The 22,208-nt window shown below is 34.8% G+C and overlaps 1 protein-coding gene across 1 annotated transcript; it reads right to left on the bottom strand.

Moving 5' to 3' along the window:
• Positions 1-2,207: 2,207 nt before the first annotated feature.
• On the bottom strand, positions 2,208-20,816 carry LOC105444508. Its single transcript, XM_030983723.1, has 7 exons — positions 20,547-20,816; positions 11,710-12,026; positions 5,997-6,188; positions 4,481-4,639; positions 3,732-3,822; positions 2,929-2,996; positions 2,208-2,656 (listed from the first exon to the last, which is right to left on the bottom strand). The coding sequence occupies exons 2-7, from the start codon at positions 12,023-12,025 to the stop codon at positions 2,421-2,423; spliced, it is 1,062 nt and encodes a 353-aa protein (XP_030839583.1). The 5' UTR covers position 12,026; positions 20,547-20,816; the 3' UTR covers positions 2,208-2,420.
• Positions 20,817-22,208: the final 1,392 nt, after the last annotated feature.

The raw sequence follows: 22,208 nt of genomic DNA, 5'->3' as shown, positions 1-22,208 counted from the left end.
TCGTTACTTGATACATTTTCGGGAATTTGTATATTCCAGAGTAAAAAAAAAAAGGGTCTATATCACTGTTCCAATAGCCTCACCGATGTATCTATCTTACAAAGGCAACTTGATCTGGATTCATTATCAATGGTGAAATAGTTTTGAGTCTGTGTGCCAGGGCTTAAGAACCTATATTGACATCAACATTTAAAGCTGGTATGGGTTTGTAGTTTTTTTTTATAAACATTTTATCCTTGCACATTTTTATATTAAAGTGATGATGCCTTGGCGCTGTTATATAGACAACTTTCCTTCCCTGAAACTGAAATTTAGAGTATCTACCAGAAGGGTCCAAGTTTAAAGCTGATTTTCTTTCGCAATAGAGAATGAGGAAGCTGTACATTCTTCAAGAGATAACTCCTTTTTACATACATTTTGTTGGTTGGAGGATAATCTTGGTTTGGTTTGGTTTGGTTTGGTTTTATTTTCCGTATAAAAATTCAATACATACAAGAATACAATTTACAAATAATACAAATCAAGAATTAAAAAACGGCTGGAAAGCTCTATTCAGAGCCATTATTAAAATGGCTCTATTCTTCCTAGAGGTCCAGAGAGGACATTGGTGAGGACATTTGGTTAAAAAAACGTACAGTTAGTAAGACCTCTAGGTTCTTCTTTTTTGTACAAGTCTGAGCAAAAGATTTAATATGCTTGTTTATCACTTAAAAGGATAGTTGAGTTCTTGTTTCAGACCACGAATGCCTTAAAATTGCATGGTTAATAATAATGATAATAACAATATTTATGAAGCGTAACATATCCATCTCTAGAGATGCTCAAGGCATTGTATTGTATTGTATAAAAAGAACATTGAAATTTAACAATTTTTATTGAGCATCAGGTGAGTTTTAAGCCCATTTTTTGAAGTAGAAAGAGTGTTGGCCGTCTGAAAAGAGAAAGGTAACTTATTCCACAAAGAAGGAGCTGTTGATGCAAATGCTCTATCCCCCAATTTCTTTTGGTACGTATTTCTTTAAGCCTAATATTGTGATGTGATGAGAGTAAACCAGAACGACATGCGGAGTGGGGTGACAGAAGGGATGAAATATATTCTGGAGCTAGATCATTTAGTGCACGATAGGCTAAGAATAGAAATGTGTAGATTACACGCTGTTTAACAGGGAGCCAGTGCAGAGATTTCAAGATAGGAGTGATATGTGATGATCTTATAGAGTTAGTTACAAGACGAGCAGCAGCATTCTGAACTTTTTGCAATCGGTTAATTTGGTTGGCGGGTAGTCGAAAGAGTAATGAATTACAATTATCAAGGTGCGAAGTAACGAAAGCATGTACTAACTGCTGGGTGGATTGAGGTGAAAGATATTGCCTAATTGCCCGAATATTACGTATATTACAATTGGCCAGTTTAACACAATTTGAAACATGGCAGAATCAAATAGCATTGCTCTTATTCATGACATTTCTAGTGCCTTTTTTATGACCTAAAATTGCTATGAAAGTACATAATTCTAGACCCCAAAATGTGTGAAATTCAGCGAATACGATCATACCTACTTAGTTTTACTTTAAACAAAAATACGGTCACTGTCAGCTAAGTAATTAATTATAATAACAATACATTGGCCGGCTGGTTGGTGCGTATTATAACTACAAAAGCCATCATCGGCATTGGCTGGAAAATATCTAATATTTGTGGTAATACGCAAATATTAGAAATTGTTATATTTATGAATATTTCAGCCGTTTGATCAAACTAAGATGATTTTGTCATTTAAATTGTATGTTATTTCAAATTTGACACTCATTTTTTCATTATCTCACAAAAATAATTATTTTGTGTAGCGCCCTCTGCAACAGAACTCAACTATCCCTTTAAGCGTCAATCAGAATTTAATCACAATTGTTTAATCTGCAAATCGTTGTACGGGCTTTATTTGCCTTTTCCAAGTTTGACAAGAATTTGGTATATGTTTCTCCATATTAAACCCAGTTTATTCTAGACCTAACGATTGTGCCATTCCCACCCTTATAAAACTATGTATCCTCCAAGTTAAACCTCTTGTATATGGGCTGGTAATGTTGTAAATATTCAAGTACAGCTGAGATGGCTTTCCTGTAAAAAGCAGCATGAGCGTATGATTCACGCTGTTGCACTTTAACAGAATAAAATATGTTGATCTAGATGATTTCAAATAAATAATATTCAGTATTATAAACTTTGTACTCATGTATCATGTACAGCAGATGGCAGTATACGTAAATCTGAAGTCATGTCAGTAGAATATCCTGCCTTTGAAAACAGTCACTTATCCAAGTGGCATTTGCCTACACCACTCCTTAAAAGAAAAAAAGTAATATTCATGGAAATGCATCTGATTATGAGTAGTACCAACTCAACATTCGACCTAACAGCGTTACTTTTCGACACGTATCTCCATTTCAAAGTCAATATTCCTTTCTCCCACGTTCACGCATTTCTTGAGGAATTTGAGAATAGCAATACTTTTTTCGTCATTATGTTCGTGGTTATCCAGAGTGTAGTTTTCAAACATCCATACATGGTCTTTCGGAAGAAGCGCGCTTACAGCTGGGAAGTCTTCACGCGGTTGCAGTTCCTTCTCATGAATAATCGCTACCATCAAATGTCGACCTGGACAAGATAAAGATAAATGCTCTGATTCGAATTTATGTTCACAGTTATCAACAAAATTGGTTTATGTCAACTTCAACAGCTCATTTTTATGTCTATAATGGACATGATAATTTTTGTTTAGCGTTGATCGTAACAAATTTGGAAAATGACAAGCCCCAAAATGGTCATATCGTTTAGCATGTCATATTTTATCCATGAAATAAACTAGTATTGGGGAGTATCGATATTTAATTCCTACGAAAAAGCGGTTTAATAAGTTATCAACTTACCGTAGTGATCAAGTACGGCACTGTCAAGGTTTATAATAAACTCCGCCATTGCACCTTTGGGACAATAGCTGCAATCACATAAACGAATCGAAGAAAATATAATAATGCCAATGACTTGAAACAAAATCGTGCACGTCATACCCCGAGAATGCAGAATACACTTATTAGGCTATTCTATGGAAATGTACGTCCCAAAATTTCTAAGACTTGAATTAAAAAAAAAAAAAATCATATTTTCCGCCTGATTGATTGATTAATTCATTGATAGATGATAGATCCACATGAATGGAAACCTCTGAAATATGACGTTAAGTCTGCCTTCAGAGAAGCACTAAGTGATGCGAGCAGTCATCTACCCTAAAGCTAAATTAAACCTTTGAAGTATTGGATCCAGCGTGTTAAAAGTGTATATTAACCATTTCGATAATGTTGTTACTTGTTTTCCCTTCGACTGTTGAATTGACATTTGAATTTTAGAGTAATGTTGACACCAAAACGCTCGCCATGTCATGGTTGTTAACTATCTGTTTACAGCGAATCGTATAGTGGACACAAATGGTAAAGTATCCCTTATACTAAACGAAGTTTGACTTCATACTGGACAATTTTTCGCTGGTTCCAAACAATTGATTGCTAAACAGGGGTGGACGGGTCACCCCAGCCCCAAACACTAAATTTGCCCTGCTCCAGGCCGTTGCTTGAATGATTTCGCGGTGAACCTCATAATCATGCTCGTTGTTTAGAACCAGTAACATGGATGAAGAGCGAATATGACGCTAGAACTCCGGTTCTATATATCTTACCTTGTCTTTGCAAATTTCCAGACAAAAACAGGGCAGTGTATCACTATTCCTCCTGTAACCCTGTTGTGAAAATCGACTCCACGCTTGCCACCTGCAAAGCAAAATAATTTGTTCTTCTTTTTTAGCAACAATTGCACAAATTGTGACTCCATGTTCTTATTTTCCACTTACAAGTTAAAAAATGAACGGTAGGTAATTATGGTTGATATGTTCAGGGGCGTCGCTAGAACACGTAGAAAGGGTGAAGGGCTAACACCCAGATTTGCCGACAGATTTTGAGGAGTGACACCCCAATTTGCCAACAGGTATGTTGAATCCTAAGCTACGCCCCACATTTGCACGATGACAATTACGATTCAATTCGAATTTGTTAAAGCCCACTGCACACTATACTACTCCACTGCAACCTGACCTTGGTAGATATTGTTATAAAAAACATAACATATGAATAAAGTCTAAAATACACAAATGACTAGTAAATCGAAGTTGTTGGTTTTTGCCTTTCAGTTGGGGACTGGGGGGGGGGGGGGGGAGGGGGAGGGAGGGTAGGGGGAGGGAAGCATCATTTTTTCGTGCATTTTTTCGCATTTTCATGACATTTTAGGTAACTTAATATTATCTTATTTTTGTGAGGTTGCGCTTTAACTGATGAATTTTACTGCTAACCCATGGCTAGGTTCCTGTATTCGAACACAATTTCCTGTCCTTATTTAATATAAGAATATTAGTTTGATGTAAAGAACACTTACAAATCTGGGGTATTATATCGTCACTTATTTGCCTCACATCAATGTCTCTCATTCCTCTACTGTCAATGATGTGTATATGCTCTGTAATGCGGATGCGCTGTTTATACCTTGTTCCCTCGAGGTGCATTGGCATCTCGTTGGCGCAATCATCGTATGTACCTGCGTAGAGAAAAATTTCAAAGAATCGAAGAAGCTAATTTCAATACATTAGGAGCATTCTCACGGGCATTCAACCATGAAAAAAAAAGTATTTTGTAAATAATAGTTTAAGGAAACGGTGAACTACCATGAAAAGAAAGAGGTGGAGAGGAGGAGGGAGATATATAAATATATATCTATATATATATATATATATATATATAGATAGAGAGAGAGAGAGAAACAGAGAGGAGGGAGGGACGAAGGAAGAAAGAGGAAGAGAGAGAGAGGGAGAGAGATATATATAAAGAGAGAGAGAAATAACGAGAGAGGAGATGGGAGTGAAGTATATAAATAGAGATTAATAAAGATTGAGAAGAGAAAAGGAAATTTGAAAAGTAGAAAGTTCAAAAAGAGAAAAGGGATGAGAAAGTGAGAGGAAGGATAAAAGTACATGCAATATCAAAAGAAGAATGAATGGAAGAACCTGCTGTGCCAAGCACCATGACAATTAATATTGCACATATTAATTATATTGCTGAAATACATGTACATATAACGTACTGATATTACATAAGCCTCTATTTATTATTGAAGGAGCGAGTGAAAGATGGGATAGGACAATTTTGGTACCTCAAAGTTCTCATTTTTAGGTAAGGACAAATCAAGTGCATTTCGTATGGTACGACTACATGTATTTTACAACTTGGTGAAATGCTTGACCATTCAGAAGCACATTCGGGTGACGTGACTATCTCTCTCCAACATTCAAACGTTGTGCATAAATTGTTGGGTAGAAAATATCGATGTTTAAATAACACGGCCATTATAGTTAGGATTGGTTAGATTTTGATAAAAAGTCACAACACCAATGAGATTCTGATCGTGATCAAAATATCACTTTTTAGTGAGACATTTGGATTCATACGCTTAACAAGTGAAATTCTGATCTAGAGTACGAATTTAATGATGAGTAGTATAGAAATACGACATCCTGGAGCTGTAGTGATAGTATTATTACAAGACCCTTAGGGACAACAGTATAAAGACATATTGTTTTTATTTTTTTCGTATTATCTATTACTATCAATTATTTAAAAAAACCTAATATTCAGTTGGTAGATAAAACAGGATCCGAACTTCATGCAGATATCTATGGTCGTCAGTTTTTGTACTGATTACAGCAAGTCATTTTCTAAATCGTTAATTGATTTAATTCGCTGTCCTCCCTCCATTTATTATAATTATAATGATCATTGTCAACATTATTATCGTTATTATTGATGTTATTTTTATTATTACTATTTTATCATGATTAAATGCCTTTTTAAAAAACAACAGTTGTGCTTGTAAAATGGTATTAAGCTGCTTTACCTACCAGTGAAAGCAAACTTAAGAGAATTAGCTAAAGCCGATTTTCCAGAACCTTTTTCGCCATACAGTCCAATATGAACTACTTCTGGCCTCGCCTTATCGTTGTTTATGCATTCTATCTGTCTATAATTTTGCAGATAATCTTTGAGTTTATCCAGCTCCTCTCTGTGGTTTTTCAGCGCACTTGACTCTGTTTCTGCAAAAGTATAAGCCAACAGGAAAAGAAAAGATAGTGGGTAGAACGTTTTCGAAAAATATAAAATCATTAAAACATGCATTCTATTTATTGTTTAATTCTTTAAAAAAAAAAGATTTAATTTTAGCGGGCAATGTTACAATTTAAATCGTTTGAAAGCAGAATAATCAAAGAAATCGGTTGGTAAAATAAAAGTTTCTTTTAAGAAAGGATGAAAAATCCTGACTTGACCAGAATTTATAATTAGTCTGGCTGATAAATTTGAAATCGTGTATCTTGAAATTGCTTAGGAACTGTCATAACCATCATGATCATTAAAAGACAAGTTATGAAACAAAAAACATTTTTCGCTTGATGTCTGGACATGTCCTATGAAAATGTTATGCTAGAGTGAGCAAATAACTGATTTCTTGTGTGTAGTGAAGTATAACTTTATGATGGAAATAGAATATCACAAGAAATAGTTGATGAAGAAATAAAAATCAATCAATAGATTATTAAAATCAACTAAGCAAACAGTTAACCGATCAATCAATATCAATTAAAGGCACCACTGAGTTTAAACTTGAAAATAACGGCAAGCTTGTAAACGTCGTCACCATCTCTTTACTATTAAAATATGTAGCACCATGTTATGTTGTATTCAGGACAACATAGATTAAACCAGTAATATACGATCTGTTGTTGATCTTTATAGCCTCACCTGTAAAGCCATAGAATAATAATATTGACATGTCAACACATACTTCGATGATAAAAGAATTATACAGTTTCTTGTCATTTCTTTTCCACCTACAAAACTCTCACATTTGCTGATACGAGCCAGAACAAATATTCCTGTCTTATCTGAATTTGGCATCTTTTTCTTCACTCAAACATAACACGTCGTCAAAAATGTTGGTGTCATTCGATGGAAGAAACCCTTACCTATTACCTTACCAAGCAGGTGTGAAAATATCCTGAAAACATTTGTATATTTATTTGGGGAGATTATCGATTTTCGTTTTGTTCATAAATAAATGATATAGTTCTTTTATCTTCATACTTAGACCTAAAAGTACTATTCCATACCAAAAATATAATTGTTGATTAAGCCTTAAAAAAGACGGCTACGAACCAGGGGAAATTTATTTTTAAAAGTTGACCCTGGTTCACGTGGATTAATCCAGAACCATGGGGAAGTTTCCAAAAACAGATAATTACAACCAATTAAACAAGTTAAATAGGCTAGAACTTACAATGTTAATTTCATAATGCGAATGCGATCAACTTAATAACTTCCTAATCTTGACAAGATCAACGAGAAAGATTGTCATTACGATTAAGAACATCAACTTGCACATGAAACAGTATTTTAATGCTAGAGCTATTCCACCCACGATTTTTTCTTCAAAATCCAAATCCAAAATCCATATTTTTTTAAATCCCAGTGCAAGAAACAGAGATAATTGACATAGTAAACAATCTACCACAGAGTCCTGGCTATGATGGAATCACGAACAGTATTTTAAAACATGTAATCTCAGAAATTGTAATCCCATTAACTCACATTTTTATCTTATCGCATATAAATGAGTTCGTTCCCTCACATATGAAGAACGCATAGGTTATACCCATATACAAAAAAAAGGAGATACACGTTACTGCGGAAACTATAGACCAATATCCCTTTTAACAACATTTTACAAAATCTTAGAAACGAATATTTATACGCGCACCATTAAATTCTTAACAGAATGTGGCTTACTTTTTGATTCTCAATTCGGTTTTCGCAAAAACCATACAGCTCACGCAATGCTAATATTTATAAGTAAAGTCGCTCAAGCAATTGATGATTATTCACACACCATTGGAATATTCATGGAATTATCAAGGCCTTCGACACTATAGATCACGAAATGTTATTATATAAACTCTCGCACTATGGTGTGAGAGGAAAGGCCTTGGAGTGGTTCAGGAACTACTTACAAGACAGGCCCCAATTTGTCTCGGTCAATAATTGCGAATTAACTGTCAGACCTATTACATGTGGTGTACCACAAACTTCGTTAATCGGCCCGCTGCTCTTTATTTTATATATAAATGATATTAAAAGCGCATCTACCACTTTATCATTAATCTTATTTGCAGATGACACTAACATATTTTTATCTCATGTTGACCCACAACTATTACTAAAAATGTTAACTATGAACTCACTTTAATTTATGAATGGATCCAGACAAACAAACTCTCCTTGAATATTAACAGAACAGAACCAATTACATGTTGTTTAGCAATATTATTGACTCACTTCCGGGAGAAGTATTTATTAGTGAAGCAGCCCTTGACTGTTAAATCTACAAAATTTCTTGGAATATACATTGACAACTATCATGCAGGAAAACACACATCGATGTACTCTGCCGACTTGTTTCACGAAATGTTGGTGTTATAAACAAATTTAGACTTCAATTCCCTTACTCTTTACTCAACGCTAATACTGTCGTATTTACATTATCGAAATCTTCCTTTGGGTAATCCAGACATCACATATATTAATAGAATCCTTCTTTTACATAAACGTGATAAATAATGCTTACTATTGCGCATACACTGAACCTTTTTTTTTTTCGGAAGGCAAACTTTGACATGTTAAAGTTTAATAAAAATCAAATTTCAGTTGTCTCGCCAAGAACTTCCATCAGCCACGATTGAAGTCCTTACAACAAATTACACTGTCCACACATACCAAACACGACATGCTACACGTGCAAACTACCATCTTCCTCTAACCAGGACAGTTTTTGCCCCCCAAAAAATTTCATACACAGAACCAAAATACATTGATCTTAAACATTGATCTTAATCTCAAACAGCTTAAAAATCTACGGCAGCTTCAAAAAACATTTTAAATTGTTATTATTGAATTCGTACGTGTATGCACAACTATACTTCTTTCTCTCTCTTCTCATTCTTCTTCTGACTCCCATTCTTTACTTTCTCTTCCTATTTTTCTTTTTTTCTTGCATCCATCATCCAAATCATTTCATTGTTTTTGTCTGTATACTTTGCTTTTAATTATTATACTTCTACCTCATTATAAATGACACTGTGTCAAAATTATTTCGAGGAACTTAAATTTTACAAGCTACACTCTAGAAAAATGTTGGGCAAAAAATTGCCCAATTTTTACCCAACATGAAGGCGATTATGTGTCCAACCAACTGTTGGGTAAATTAAAGATTTTGCATGATTTACCCACTGTTGGATAAAAAGAAAATACCCAACTTTTAACCAACAAAAATATACCGAATCAGAAATTCACCCGATTCTCACCATAATGTGTAGCATATTAGACACTAGTTGGGCAAATACGTTTGATAAAATATTATACATGATATATATCGAAGGACAATAGTGCCCATTTAGTTTGGAACATTTAATTGGCTAACTTTACATGTAGAAAAGATAACTCAATTGTTGGACAAAAATGGCCCAACTTTAATTTTCCCAATAACAATTATTTCATCGGTAAATACATGGTTGGTAGAAAATAACCCAATTATTGGACAACATTTGCCCAACATCGATTTGCCAAGTAACACCGACCCAACCAATTTTTTAACCTTTTAATAGGTAACTTCTTATAGCGAATGGTTGGGGGAAAATGAGCCAATTTTCGGACAAGATTTTTCCAAAATCGATATTACCCAGTAGCATCTGCCCATTTTTCTTTTTACAGTGTATATTCTCTTTATCAGTGGCGTACGCATGATTTTTTTAAAGGGGGGGGGGGGGGGTTTAACATTTTGGAATCGGGCCAAAAATTTCGCAACGACTCAGCCAGCCGCTGAATAAGTGGGGGGGGGGGGTGGGGGTGGTAAGAGGACATATATTTTTTTTTTTGGTCACAAAAATTTCGCAACGACTCAGCCAGCCGCTGAATAAGCGGGGGGGGGGAAGATTTTTTTTGGGGGGTCCCGAAATTTTAACATTTGACTGATAGGCATTACGTTCGTTGAGGAGGGGGGAGGGTAAGGTTACCTTTTTTAGGTCATCCATTAGGATTTAAAAAAAAAATAAAAAAAATATCAAAGGGGGGGGGGGGGGGGGGGTTAAACCGAAATCCCCCTTGCGTACGTGCCTGCTCTTTATTACATGTAAGTTCCTTTTTTCACATGTAATTTCGAAATTATTTAGTGTAAATGCAAAACAAACAAAATTTTGTAAATATGCTATGTTTTGTTAATGTATTGTTTTTTTTATGTGAAATAAAGAAACTAAACTCAAACTCAAACTCAATGTAAATAAAAATACTGATGAGAAAATAAATAAATAAATCGTAAATTTCACGAAAATCGGAAATCCCAAACCGAAATCGCATCTCGCACACAAACCTTCCACCACACTTTCCGCGGAACACGCACCTTCTGTGTAAGGGAGCTGGCGGGATGGAAGTTTGCCAGCGAGCCGCTACTGCGCCAGCGGCAGATCCACTGCACGCAAAATTACTGGGATTCGAAAGAATAATAATTTTAGAATGACATCTTTGTGGGTGAGCAATATAAAGCACCGATCATTTATGAAAGTCTGTTCGACACTCTCCAAACTCCTTCATTCACATCAAAACAATAATGTAAGGACTTGGTAACATTGTTCAGATGAGATAAGATGGTAATGACTTCAATGCTAGATGTAATTTTTGTTTACAAAGCTTGTCATATGTCTTATTTTCATGGAAAAACGGTTGGGAAAATTCATAAATGGTTGGTAGAATTTACTGTTAGAGGGTGTCACACAGTGGCGCCTTAGAAAATAAAAATCATAAATATGTTTGTGGTTTGAGAATGTTTTCAGGATTGTTTGCATGTAAGAGGAATATGATAAGTAACATTTCATACACAAATTACGCAGTTTTTTCATCAACCTTCAACGATGTTACCGAGTCACTTTAATGTAACATATATTTAAATTGCAAAGGTCACATTAAAAAAAAGGATTCTATGCCCCTCGGAACTCCTAAACACAGGTATCACATAAGAGGTTTGGACAGTTAGTTCAACATTTGTTTTCATATGCCTACCAGGCGTCATTTGGGCGTTTAATAGACAAATGTATTGCCAACAAATTGCCCCTCGGCCATCAGAACTGAAATTGTTCAAGGACCACGTAAAATCATATATCGACAAACTACTTCAACGGAAAGAACACTTGTTATTATTAGGTTCGCTATTGCATACATGTGCACTGTAAATAGATCAACCACTATCTTGCCCTAGAGAAGTACATGGCTTGTAATAATAATGATAACTAATGATGACTTTCTATAACACGCACATGTCCATCACGCCGTGCTTCTATATATGTAACGCTGGGGCATGTCGGATACCCATTTACACCTGGGTGGAGAGTGGCAAATGTGGATCAATGCCTTACCACATTACACGTTATTGCCGGTTAGGAATTCGAACCCCCAATCCTTGGATTTAGAGTCAAGTGAACAAACCACTATAGCACGACACCTCTACACAATACTTACCAGCAACGTCAGGTATTGAAGAAGTACTCTCACCGCGGTCCATGCTTTCACATAGGTCTATCCTGCCGACCCTCTCCAAGGCTTGTCTTAAGATCCTTAAGCTCGTTTCCTGATGTTGTAGCCTCGACCATTTTTTGAGCATATTAAAGGTCCCTTCGTAAACTATACCGTGTCGGTTTGCGACCTTGGAGCCATCGATATCGTATTGTGGGATTCCCAGTTCCAATCCTAGTTTGCCAGTTTCCTCATCTGTCTTCATATTTTCAGCAATGTGTGTCAAAACACGCCAGAAATCTTGTTCACTCATTGAGGACATGCTAGATGATGAATAAGAAGTACGTACATACAATCTTACTTACTTATTCAGGAACTACATCAATAAGCTGTCATTATTTTAGCTTTGAGATTTATAAACCATATTCAGGTTATATAAAAGTACTGGGTTTGGTAAAATACTCTATACTCTATATACCTTTACAATATTGGATGCTGAAGAACATATTATCAGGAAGTATTCGAAATTTGAAATTTGATATAAGAAAGTTAGGTACATGTAACTTGTTTTCTTTCATCTCCTAACGATGACCAAAGCATATTATTTAATATGGGTTGAGACAGATTAACACATTTATTGGATCAATACCGTAAACTTGGAAAGTTTTTTTTTCAGGGCTTTTCTATAGGCGAAGACCAACAGTTCTTTTTAGACTCTCAAAAAAACTGCGACTTGGTGAATCTCGATCACCCCTTCCTTTTCTTATTTCTATTAATTCGACATCATTTTTATGAATAAGATCGAGAAAAACCCCGAACGAGTCTGATTTAAGTGTAAAATTAAATTTCACTCCTCGATATTTATCCTCAGTAGCCGCATCAGTATCATCACTGCTTCTCTTTGTGACCCCGCAGTTATCTTTATCCCATCAACTTTCAGGTACACATTTATATAATATATCTGTAAAGCGCTTAGGTACATCGTTGGATCGGTGTATTGAGCGCTATATAAAAAACCGGATTATTATTATTATTATTATTATTATACCTGGGTTGAGAGTGGCAAATGAAGATTAATCAACTCTTGGATTTGTGGTGAGGTAAATGGTAATTTATTAAGTTAAACCGGAAATCGAAATTCTTTTTGCGCAATTGATCGTGAGCCCGGCAGCCACTGAGCAGCGCCAGATCGACGTTGCTCTATCCCTTATTGTTGAACGCCAAACAAGGTAGCAGAAACTCCCGTCTTTTAACGTCTTTTGGTATGACGGCGCTATAGGAATGCCTATTATTACTGTTAGTATTATTATTTACACTTTGCCTATCAAACTCAAACATATCTCAGTTTTGATATAAAAATTATTGAGCAGCATACATAAAAAAGGGCAGAAAATAAATCCTCTCTAAGTTAAAAGTGTTTTGACATTATCCAGATAGATGAGTTTAACAAGTAAACGTTTTAATGAAATTTTGATTATTATTATAATTTACGTAGTGATGGCAAAATTATCAGCAAGGGTAAACAGATCCTCTTTTCAACTTTTCACTCGCATGCTAACTATGGCCCACCTTCTACTGTGCTCTATTCTTTGTCGATTGATCTTAACTTTATCTCCATGTAACAATTGTTATGACAAATTTGCTCTCACTTGTTCACCTTCGCGAGGTCAAACAGCTCTGTAAAATAAAGAGAACCTCTAGCAGGAAAAAAGGCGAAATTCTTGCATGTAATGTAGTGCAGGAGATATTAATAAAGTGATACCATATGATATATTGAATATAGATACAGATGCGTGGACTATAATCTATTCCCGCTTTTGTCACTTAATCGAGTGTGACAAGGTGGCTTCAAACTTTCAGAAACGAAAAGGATTAATGAAAAAGTCGACTTGGGTATAAAATTATTAACAATTATTCACAGGTTGAAACTAAGGCCTTGGATGACATCTCTACCCATTACAGAAGTGCAGTGTAGCCCTTCCCTTATGGGCAACAATGCTATTTTATGAGGGGGGGGGGGGGGCTGCAGTGTAGTCCCCTCTCAATGAGTACTCGTACTCCTCCGGGAATGTTTTACAGGTCGTGGTAACAAATAAAACATAAAAGCAAAGTTACGTATTCATGTAAACATATTAAAAGATTAAAGAATTATCTGTATTAAATTTGATTTAGGTTGCTGTAGTCATTTCAAAGTCTAATGAAAATGAGTTGGAAATTATATGTTTTTAAAATTCTGAGTCCTGTCATTACACCAAACAAGTAAATTAGGGTTATCAGATTAGGGTTAACAAATTTCATATCATGTTGTTGATCTCTTTCCCTCTCTTTCATCAGTCAAAGAAATATTGCCTTTTCATTTCAGCACTCTGTCATTGTTATGGGAAACACAAACCTGGGGTTATTATTACGAGGGGGCAACTGGCCTCTTATTATAATAGATTTAAAAAAAAAAATAAAAAAAAAATCGTCTTTTATGCTGTGAATGCATGACCTTGTAAATAAGGTTCATCCATCCAGGACTGACACAAAGCCTATTGAATTACTTTTTCATTTTGGTAAAATTAGGTTAGTACGTCGGATTTTGGACTGAATTTTTGACAAAGCGTGTAGTACATGAGCCGTACCGTTCTATACCATAGCAGACATGGGGACTATTTTCAACTATGGCATTGAACAGCTGTCATCATGCTGCAAAATAGATCCTAGCTAATATTTAATATTGATACAGACGTTTTTCAATTATATATTAATTTGTCTAAATGTAGCAAAATTCTGCCTTTAAACTACTTTCCCAACTTTTTGCTGCCCCTCTGTCTTTTTCTCTTCATGTTTGGTTCTTTTTCCACATTAATGTGGGTGGGGCGGGGGTAGTCCGTTTCACGCACATCCACCAATCTTTACGGAACCTGGAGTTAATTGAGTCAATTTTTACATATTTGGTCATGTAGATTCCGGTATTAATAGCTTAAATCTAAGCTTTATCTTTTATTTTTGAAAGTCTACTGTCAATTTCTTTGATACCATCACATGTTCTTTTCTTCTTGCATTTGGGTTTAGTATATTTGTAAAGCGCTTAGTGACATTTGTGTTAAGCGCTATATACAAATTTAATATTATTACTGTTATTTAGTAACATTTGTGTTTTCATTCACTAATCGAGATAAACACCTTATGTTGTTCGTGTGAAATGGCACAATGGACAGGCGAGCAGAGAGAACTTGAATATCATTAGACAAGGAGTTAGTAGTCTGTTCAACATAATTTAAGGTTATCTTGTAGACTAAAATGATATCTTATGGATTAAAACAAGTTTCTGTGAGAGCCTAGTTATATTAATATAATATATTATCAGTTTAAAAATACACACCCACACCCACACCACATTAACACCCCTACTCATTTATCTTCTCCTGAAAAATCAAAGTACACACACAATACATAGACATATCACCACCATTTTACGCCCACCCACACACGCACAACCAGATTTGTTATGTATAGTTGAAGCAACAATTAAATATAAAAGGCTTTTTCTTGAAGTACTTTGATGTTGAAAGAAATATCATGCAATATCCTATATACAGAGGCTATCAATTTATTTTTTCTTCATTAAGTTTATGTAAAAAGGAACAATTTCAACCCGGTTTAAAATTTAGTAGAGTGGACTGGTTGTCTTTTATGAGTGTTTAGGTCCTTTAACAAGTACAGCCGTTAGGTACATAATGTTTAACAAGAGTGAAATTATACATTGAACGAATACTACTTTTGGGCACGGTGACGATGCTTGCCATTCTTAAGCAGCAATTGACTGCTTTACAGGGTTTGCCCATTAAAAGTGCAATCATTTCCATACTTGAATTGACAACAGTTGTACACAATAAAGTACTTTATTAAGGCCATTTTTAAGTAATGAATGAGAGCAATATTATTTCTTTTATTTGTGTCATAATTGTTATGGAAGTTATCATTAGGTTAGATGAAATGGATTTTAATGAAAGTCACAGATAGCATGTAATATCGTTTTACTAACTGTTTATTTATAGACTGAGGAGGACGAATTCTTGTAAAGGTGAAATACTGAGAACTCTATCACTTTTTCACGGGAAGTGTCAACATAGAAAGGATAGATCTTAAAATGTCCTCATTATGCAAATTAAATATTCACAGGTTGTAAGGCCTGAATGACAGCACCGCTCTTTGAAGGGGGGGGGGGGGGGTGCAGTGTAGCCTTTCCCTCATGAAAAACAATTTTATTTGAGGGGGAGGGGAGGATGCAGTGTAGCCCCCCTCTCAACGATTACTCGTACTTCTCCAGGAATAATCAAAGGCTACGGTCATAAATGAAACATAAATGAAAAGTTACGTATCATCATAAATATATTGAAAGATCATGGAATTATCAGTATATAAATTGTTTTCATTTTGCTGTAATCACTTCGGTAAATGAATAATCTGTGTCTCTTATTTCCGTCATCACATCAAACGTGTAAATTAGGGTTATCAGATTTCATATCACGTTGTTGATCGCTTTCCCTCGCTTTCATCAGTCAAAGAAATATTGCTTTTTCATTTCAGCCCTCTGTCATTGTTATGGGAAACACAAACTTGGGGTTATTACCGCGAGGGGGCAAACTGGCCTCTTACCATAATAGATTGTGTTTTTAAATAGAAAAACGTCTTTCATGCTGTGAATGCACGGTTTTTTGTAAATAAGGTTCAACCATCCAGGACTGACACAAAGCCTATTGAATTGCTTTATATTTTGGTAAAATTAGGTTAGTACGCCGGATTTTGGTCTGAAGTTTTTCTAAAGCGTGTAGTATATGAGCCCTACCCTTCTTTAGCCGAGCAGGCGAGTGGATTATTTTCGAGTATGGCATTGAACAGTTTTCATCATGCTGTAGGATAGATCCTTGCTAATATTTCAGATTAATACAGACGCTTTTCAATTTTATAGTAATTTGTCTAAAAGTAGCAAAGTTCTGCCTTTAAACTACTTCCCCCTCTTGTTGCTGCCTCTCTATCTTTTCTCTTTAAGTTTTTTCTTTTTCCACATTTATATGGGGGGGGGGGGGTCTCTTTTCACCCAAAACTGCCAATCTTTACTAAATCTGGAGTTAATTGAGTCATATTTTATCATCAGTTTTTTTTTTCAACTGTTACACGTTCGATACACCTTTAAGAGTAAAAGACAATCTCCGATAAATCACTCTAATTATTTAAATATCATATAGTATAAATAACCCGACACTGATTTCTTGTCGTTTGCGTGTTATGACTGCATTACACAAGTCAAAAATCTTCCCAATCTTTCTACCTCTGGGCTAAATATTGATTTCCATATATATTTGGTAACAAAGATTTTAGTATTAATAGCTTAAATCTAAATTGTTCGTATTAGCATTGTTTTCAGTATATTGTACTTTGCACATTTTATTCATAAACTTGTACCTATCGGTCCATCCTATGTACTTACATTGTAACGGCATTAATGATTGAATGGTATAAAACTAGTGTATTCATGATTCATGGGTTTGTTTTTTGTTTTTTGTTTGAATTGTATCGCCTACCCTGTTTATGTAACTCGTCCTACCATTATGTCAGCTACTTCAACTGCTACTACGACTCCTTTTTATACTAGTACTAACACTACCACCAGCAGCAGCACCACCACAACTACTACTTCTACTTCAATACTACTTCTACTAAACTTCTATTACTACCATCATCCCACTGACACCATTACTACGACTACAACTACTACTACTACTAATACTACTACTATACTACTACTACTACTACTATACTACTACTTCTATTCTACTACTTCTATACTACTTCTTCTACTAATACTACTACCACCACCACCACTACTACTACAACTACAACTTCTACGACTTTTACTACTCATTTTCTAATGACGATGTCCCTCGTTTTAAAGCAAAATTTTGAAAAATGGAGGTTGTTCGAAAGCAATAGGGCAAAGGATTGAAAGTAATTTATTGGTCGCATGTTTGGGGCATTCGGGAATGAGAAAGGGAGGAGCCGATGTAAATGTTCCTGGAAGAGAGACGAGATGTAAAAACGAATGTGAGGGCTATACAGATCTGAGAGTTAGACAACTATCCAGTGATTCTGTTAGCAAACGGGAGCCACTGTAGTTTAATAAAGGGGTAGCATGGTAGCATGCATGATGCCCTTGTCCAGTAGTTACACCATTCGTCCTAACTTCATTGTCTATAGGACAAACTATTGTCACTGTCCAATAGATTTGTTTCCATATAATGATACAGTAATGAAAAATTGCTTTATATACACTCGTCATATTCATGAATGCAGAAACTATGTGAAATAATAGTTTACATTTTGTGATTAGATAAACTAAGTTAGTACAAATCACATTTTTGTAGCAGGGAAATGGATTGATTTTGAGTTATATTTCTTCATATCACAAACCCTTATTCTTTACGGGATGGGTTTGGGTGGTAGAGGGGGGGGGGGGGGGGGGGGGAGAAAAAGGCTGGGGTGGATCTGAGATTATATTATCACAAAAATATGATTTAGAACATTACAAATTTACAAATAGTATAAAATAAAGTGAAAGGCGTAAATATTATAAAAAAAGAATGAAACGCCGATAATACCAAACAACAACAATAACATATTCAGTCAAATTTTGTGGGAGAAGAGAACATCTGCCAAAGGAACATTAAAAATAAGATAAACGAGCACGGTTTGTTGAAAGTTTTAACATATATAACAAAAGGACACTTACTTCAATACTCTCTTTGTATATTCATTAAAAAAGTAAGGCTTGGCAGAAAATATCAACACCATTTCATACCAGATTTGTACTTTTAAAGTCAAGTTAGATTCACCTAAAGATACGTACATCAGAGGGATTTTGTATTATGACTCTGTTATTACTTTAGATCTTGAGAATACAATTTTAAAATTATTTTTCTTATATTGCACAATAAAACAAAAAATGTTGGAAATTATTACAGATGTATTCATTATTTTTTTCGGACATTAATACAGGGTTGGTCTATCATGAGACCATGTTTGATAACAAAAAATGCTTAAAAAATCGTGAATATAAACTAAAAACAATATCAGAAAAAACACAGAAGAAAGTAAGTCTAAACATGTATATTTGTATGTTTTGTTTATCTTTTAAATAAGTGTGGAATTGTCCAACAAAAGTACTGTTGCATATTTGTCATATCGTATAACATGTTTAGATCTAATCTGTTTTTAAATCAATGAATAATATAATCATCATTTTTTTAAACATTTTTTGTTGTTGATAACCTCATATAGTTTCTGAAGCCAATAAAGAAAGCAAAAAGACGATCTTGGCTCAAAAAAGATCCACACTTGAGATACCAAAAGTTGTTTTCTATACATATTTACATAGCATATATATTAGATGAAATCCTTGTAAAATAATAAACGTTTATTAATATAGCATTTAAATATACGAGCTAAATTCGAATGAACATATATATTTCATACTGATAGCGAATTATGCCATTCATTCCATATGCAAAGCGACATGTCATCCTTCATTATGAGAACTATGAAACGCAACACAAATCAATTATGCGATTCATACAAGATAAATGCTTTGAAATATGAGCATAAATTAAAGTTAGAGTTCAACTTTAGACGGAATTGAATCCTATTGGTATTTACTATTGGGAACGGATATTACAAGATCGTTTGAACATGTATTAAAATGTGTTCACAGAGCTTGCTATTCTTAACGATTTGTCCAAATGATTAAAAACTGTTATTGAAGACACGAGTGGGTACGTTTAAAACATTTTGATTTATAATTTGGCACTGAAAGTAATCCTGCATCTGCCTGCCGCGAATAATTCTAATAAATTTCACTTAAGTTAATTTAACCTTCTTGTATAGTGCCAATGTATGTGTGCACTTGTACATCATATAGCGCGTTGAAATTCGAAACGCTGATCGATTGGCATCCATTTTAGAGTACTAAACAATGCACATCATTGGGTCTCGTAGCCTTGCTTTAAAATTCTCGCAGCTCCCTTTTGGGCTTTCTGGAGTTAATTTGTGTTCCTAATATTGAACTGACCATTCAGAGGAACCTGACTCGCAATGTGACTTTTTATTTACCTTAGCATTTCATCCGGTGCAGTGATAGGATTTAAAATAAAAATAATGAAAGGAAGGCAACACAAATGCATTATACATCTACATTTTAGATATTAATGGTAAATATTCCTTTGCCCGTTTTTACTAAACAGACATTATTAAGCGCTACTTTTGACATTTTGTCAACGTGTTTGGTACAATTAAATTCTTCATCAATTAGTACCCAAGACATTTCGCGGTTTTGACTATCTTCAGTAAATCTCTATTAACAGAGTTATTGACATCATAGTCCTCATATATAATAGGGTTCTAGAAAATCGTTTGCAGTGTGTTTTCTTTTGTTTAAAATTACGTTCTGGGAATCATAATTGGCAATTTTTATCCGAGTCCTTGTGGTCTCTCGTGATATGAAGATTTAGTATCCAACATGGCATTCCCTAGGTCTTCAGCCTTGATAATGATGTTTGAAATGTGTAAAATAGTGTGATATTTTCATTTTTTGTTTAAAACAAGACTCGGCAGATCAACTTTGGTCTCCATTCTAATTTCATCTTTTGGAGCTAAGGGCATTAACTATGTTTTTTCATGAATATTTGTTTGTCTCCAAAAAGACGATACACCAGTGTACCAAAGGATATCCATCACTCTCTTATAATCTAGTAAACACAACTAACTAGAATCTTAATGAATATTATGAAATACTTTTGTCTCACCTGTTCACCTTAATATTCAAGGTCCACAAAATATGGAGAACGAGGACGAATCTCGATGGGGTTGAAGGCAACGTAAACAGGGAAATAGGAAATAGTCTGCTGCGGGACACGTTTTGTAATATGAGTTGATTTGCGGTAAAAGTAAGCCTATTCGAACTTTATCATTTATCTGTCGACAAATAGCTTGTATTCCCGCTTTGTGATTTAACCAACTGTGCCGAAAGGGCACCTGGATGAAAACTGAACAATGAACCCCAGTAGTTAGCAATATTATCAACTTAGATATACAGTGCGTATAAAGAAAAAAGTGTACCGAACTTTGGTAGCTTCTAATTAAAAAAGTTATAATCTATGTGTCTTTGAATCATTATTCATGGCTTATGATAAATTATTCCCTATCTAAAGATACAATATTCATAAATGTGCTGCAACGGATGACTGAGCAGCAGGCTTTTTAAAAAAAAGTATTGTCAAAATCTTCTTATATCAATTGTATATGTCAACTGAAACTCAAAGAAATGAATATTACGAATATATTACGAATATTCGCACCCCTGGTTTAAGATATTCCTTCTCATTGAGTGATACAAAAGGAATAAAGCTCATTTGGGATGTTGTCTTTTTTTTATGAAAGACTACTGTCAACTTCCTAGATACTTATCATCAAATGTGGTTTTTACTAGCATTTGGGTTTAGTAACATTTGAGTTTTTATTCACTATTCGAGATAAGCACCTTATGCTCCATGTGAAATGACGGAATGGACAAGTGAGCAGAGAGAACTTAAATATCATTAGACACGGAGTTAGTAGGCTGTTCAAAATATTCACGGTTATCCTAGTTTCTGTGAAAGCCTAGAACATTGCATCATTTTAAACGATGAAGAAATGAAGCACGAGGCATAATTTTACTTTTAAAAGTATTTCAGACCAAAGAAGCACATGCATTTTGCCTGACTCACATTCTTTCCGTCAGCCTAAACTTGGTACAAGGCAATTTCTACCACACGTCTTAAAGACCCTAGTACTCAGTCACCCATTGAAAAAATATTTTGAATATGGTATCATTTGACGGAAAACAAGGTACTCTTCCTTACGAAGTAGATTAGGAGCTACCGAATTTGGGTACATTTTTCGGATTTATGTGAACATATTGAAAGCTTAAGGAATTATCTTTATTTAAATTGATTTAGTTTGCTGTAATCCTTCCAAATCTATTGAAAATGAGTTGGAAATATTTGTAATTGACCAATCTGGGTCCCTTATCTTTCTGTCATCACACCAAAGAAGTAAATTAGGGTTATCAGATCGCTTATCACATTGTTGATCTCTTTCCCTCTCTTTCATCAGCCAAAGAACTATTGCTTTTTCTTTTCAGCACTCTATGACAATCACAGAATTGTGTTTATTACCACAAGGGGGCAAACTGGCCTCTTATCATAATAGATTTTAAAAAAAAATAGAAAATCGTCTTTCATGCTGTGAATGCATGGCCTTGTAAATAAGGTTCATCCATCCAGGACTGACACAAAGCCTATTGAATTACTTTATATTTTGGTAAAATTAAGGTTAGTACGCGGGTGTTGGTCTGACGTTTTGACAAAGCGTGTAGTACGTATGAGCCGTATCGTTCTATACTAAAGCAGGCATGGGGACTATTTTCA

Source organism: Strongylocentrotus purpuratus, unplaced genomic scaffold (genome assembly GCF_000002235.5).
Source record: "Strongylocentrotus purpuratus isolate Spur 01 unplaced genomic scaffold, Spur_5.0 spur5_contig_830, whole genome shotgun sequence".
NCBI classification, from domain to species: domain Eukaryota; kingdom Metazoa; phylum Echinodermata; class Echinoidea; order Camarodonta; family Strongylocentrotidae; genus Strongylocentrotus; species Strongylocentrotus purpuratus.
Note: the sequence above shows the minus strand (reverse complement) of the source record. Positions and strands in the feature narration are given on the sequence as shown.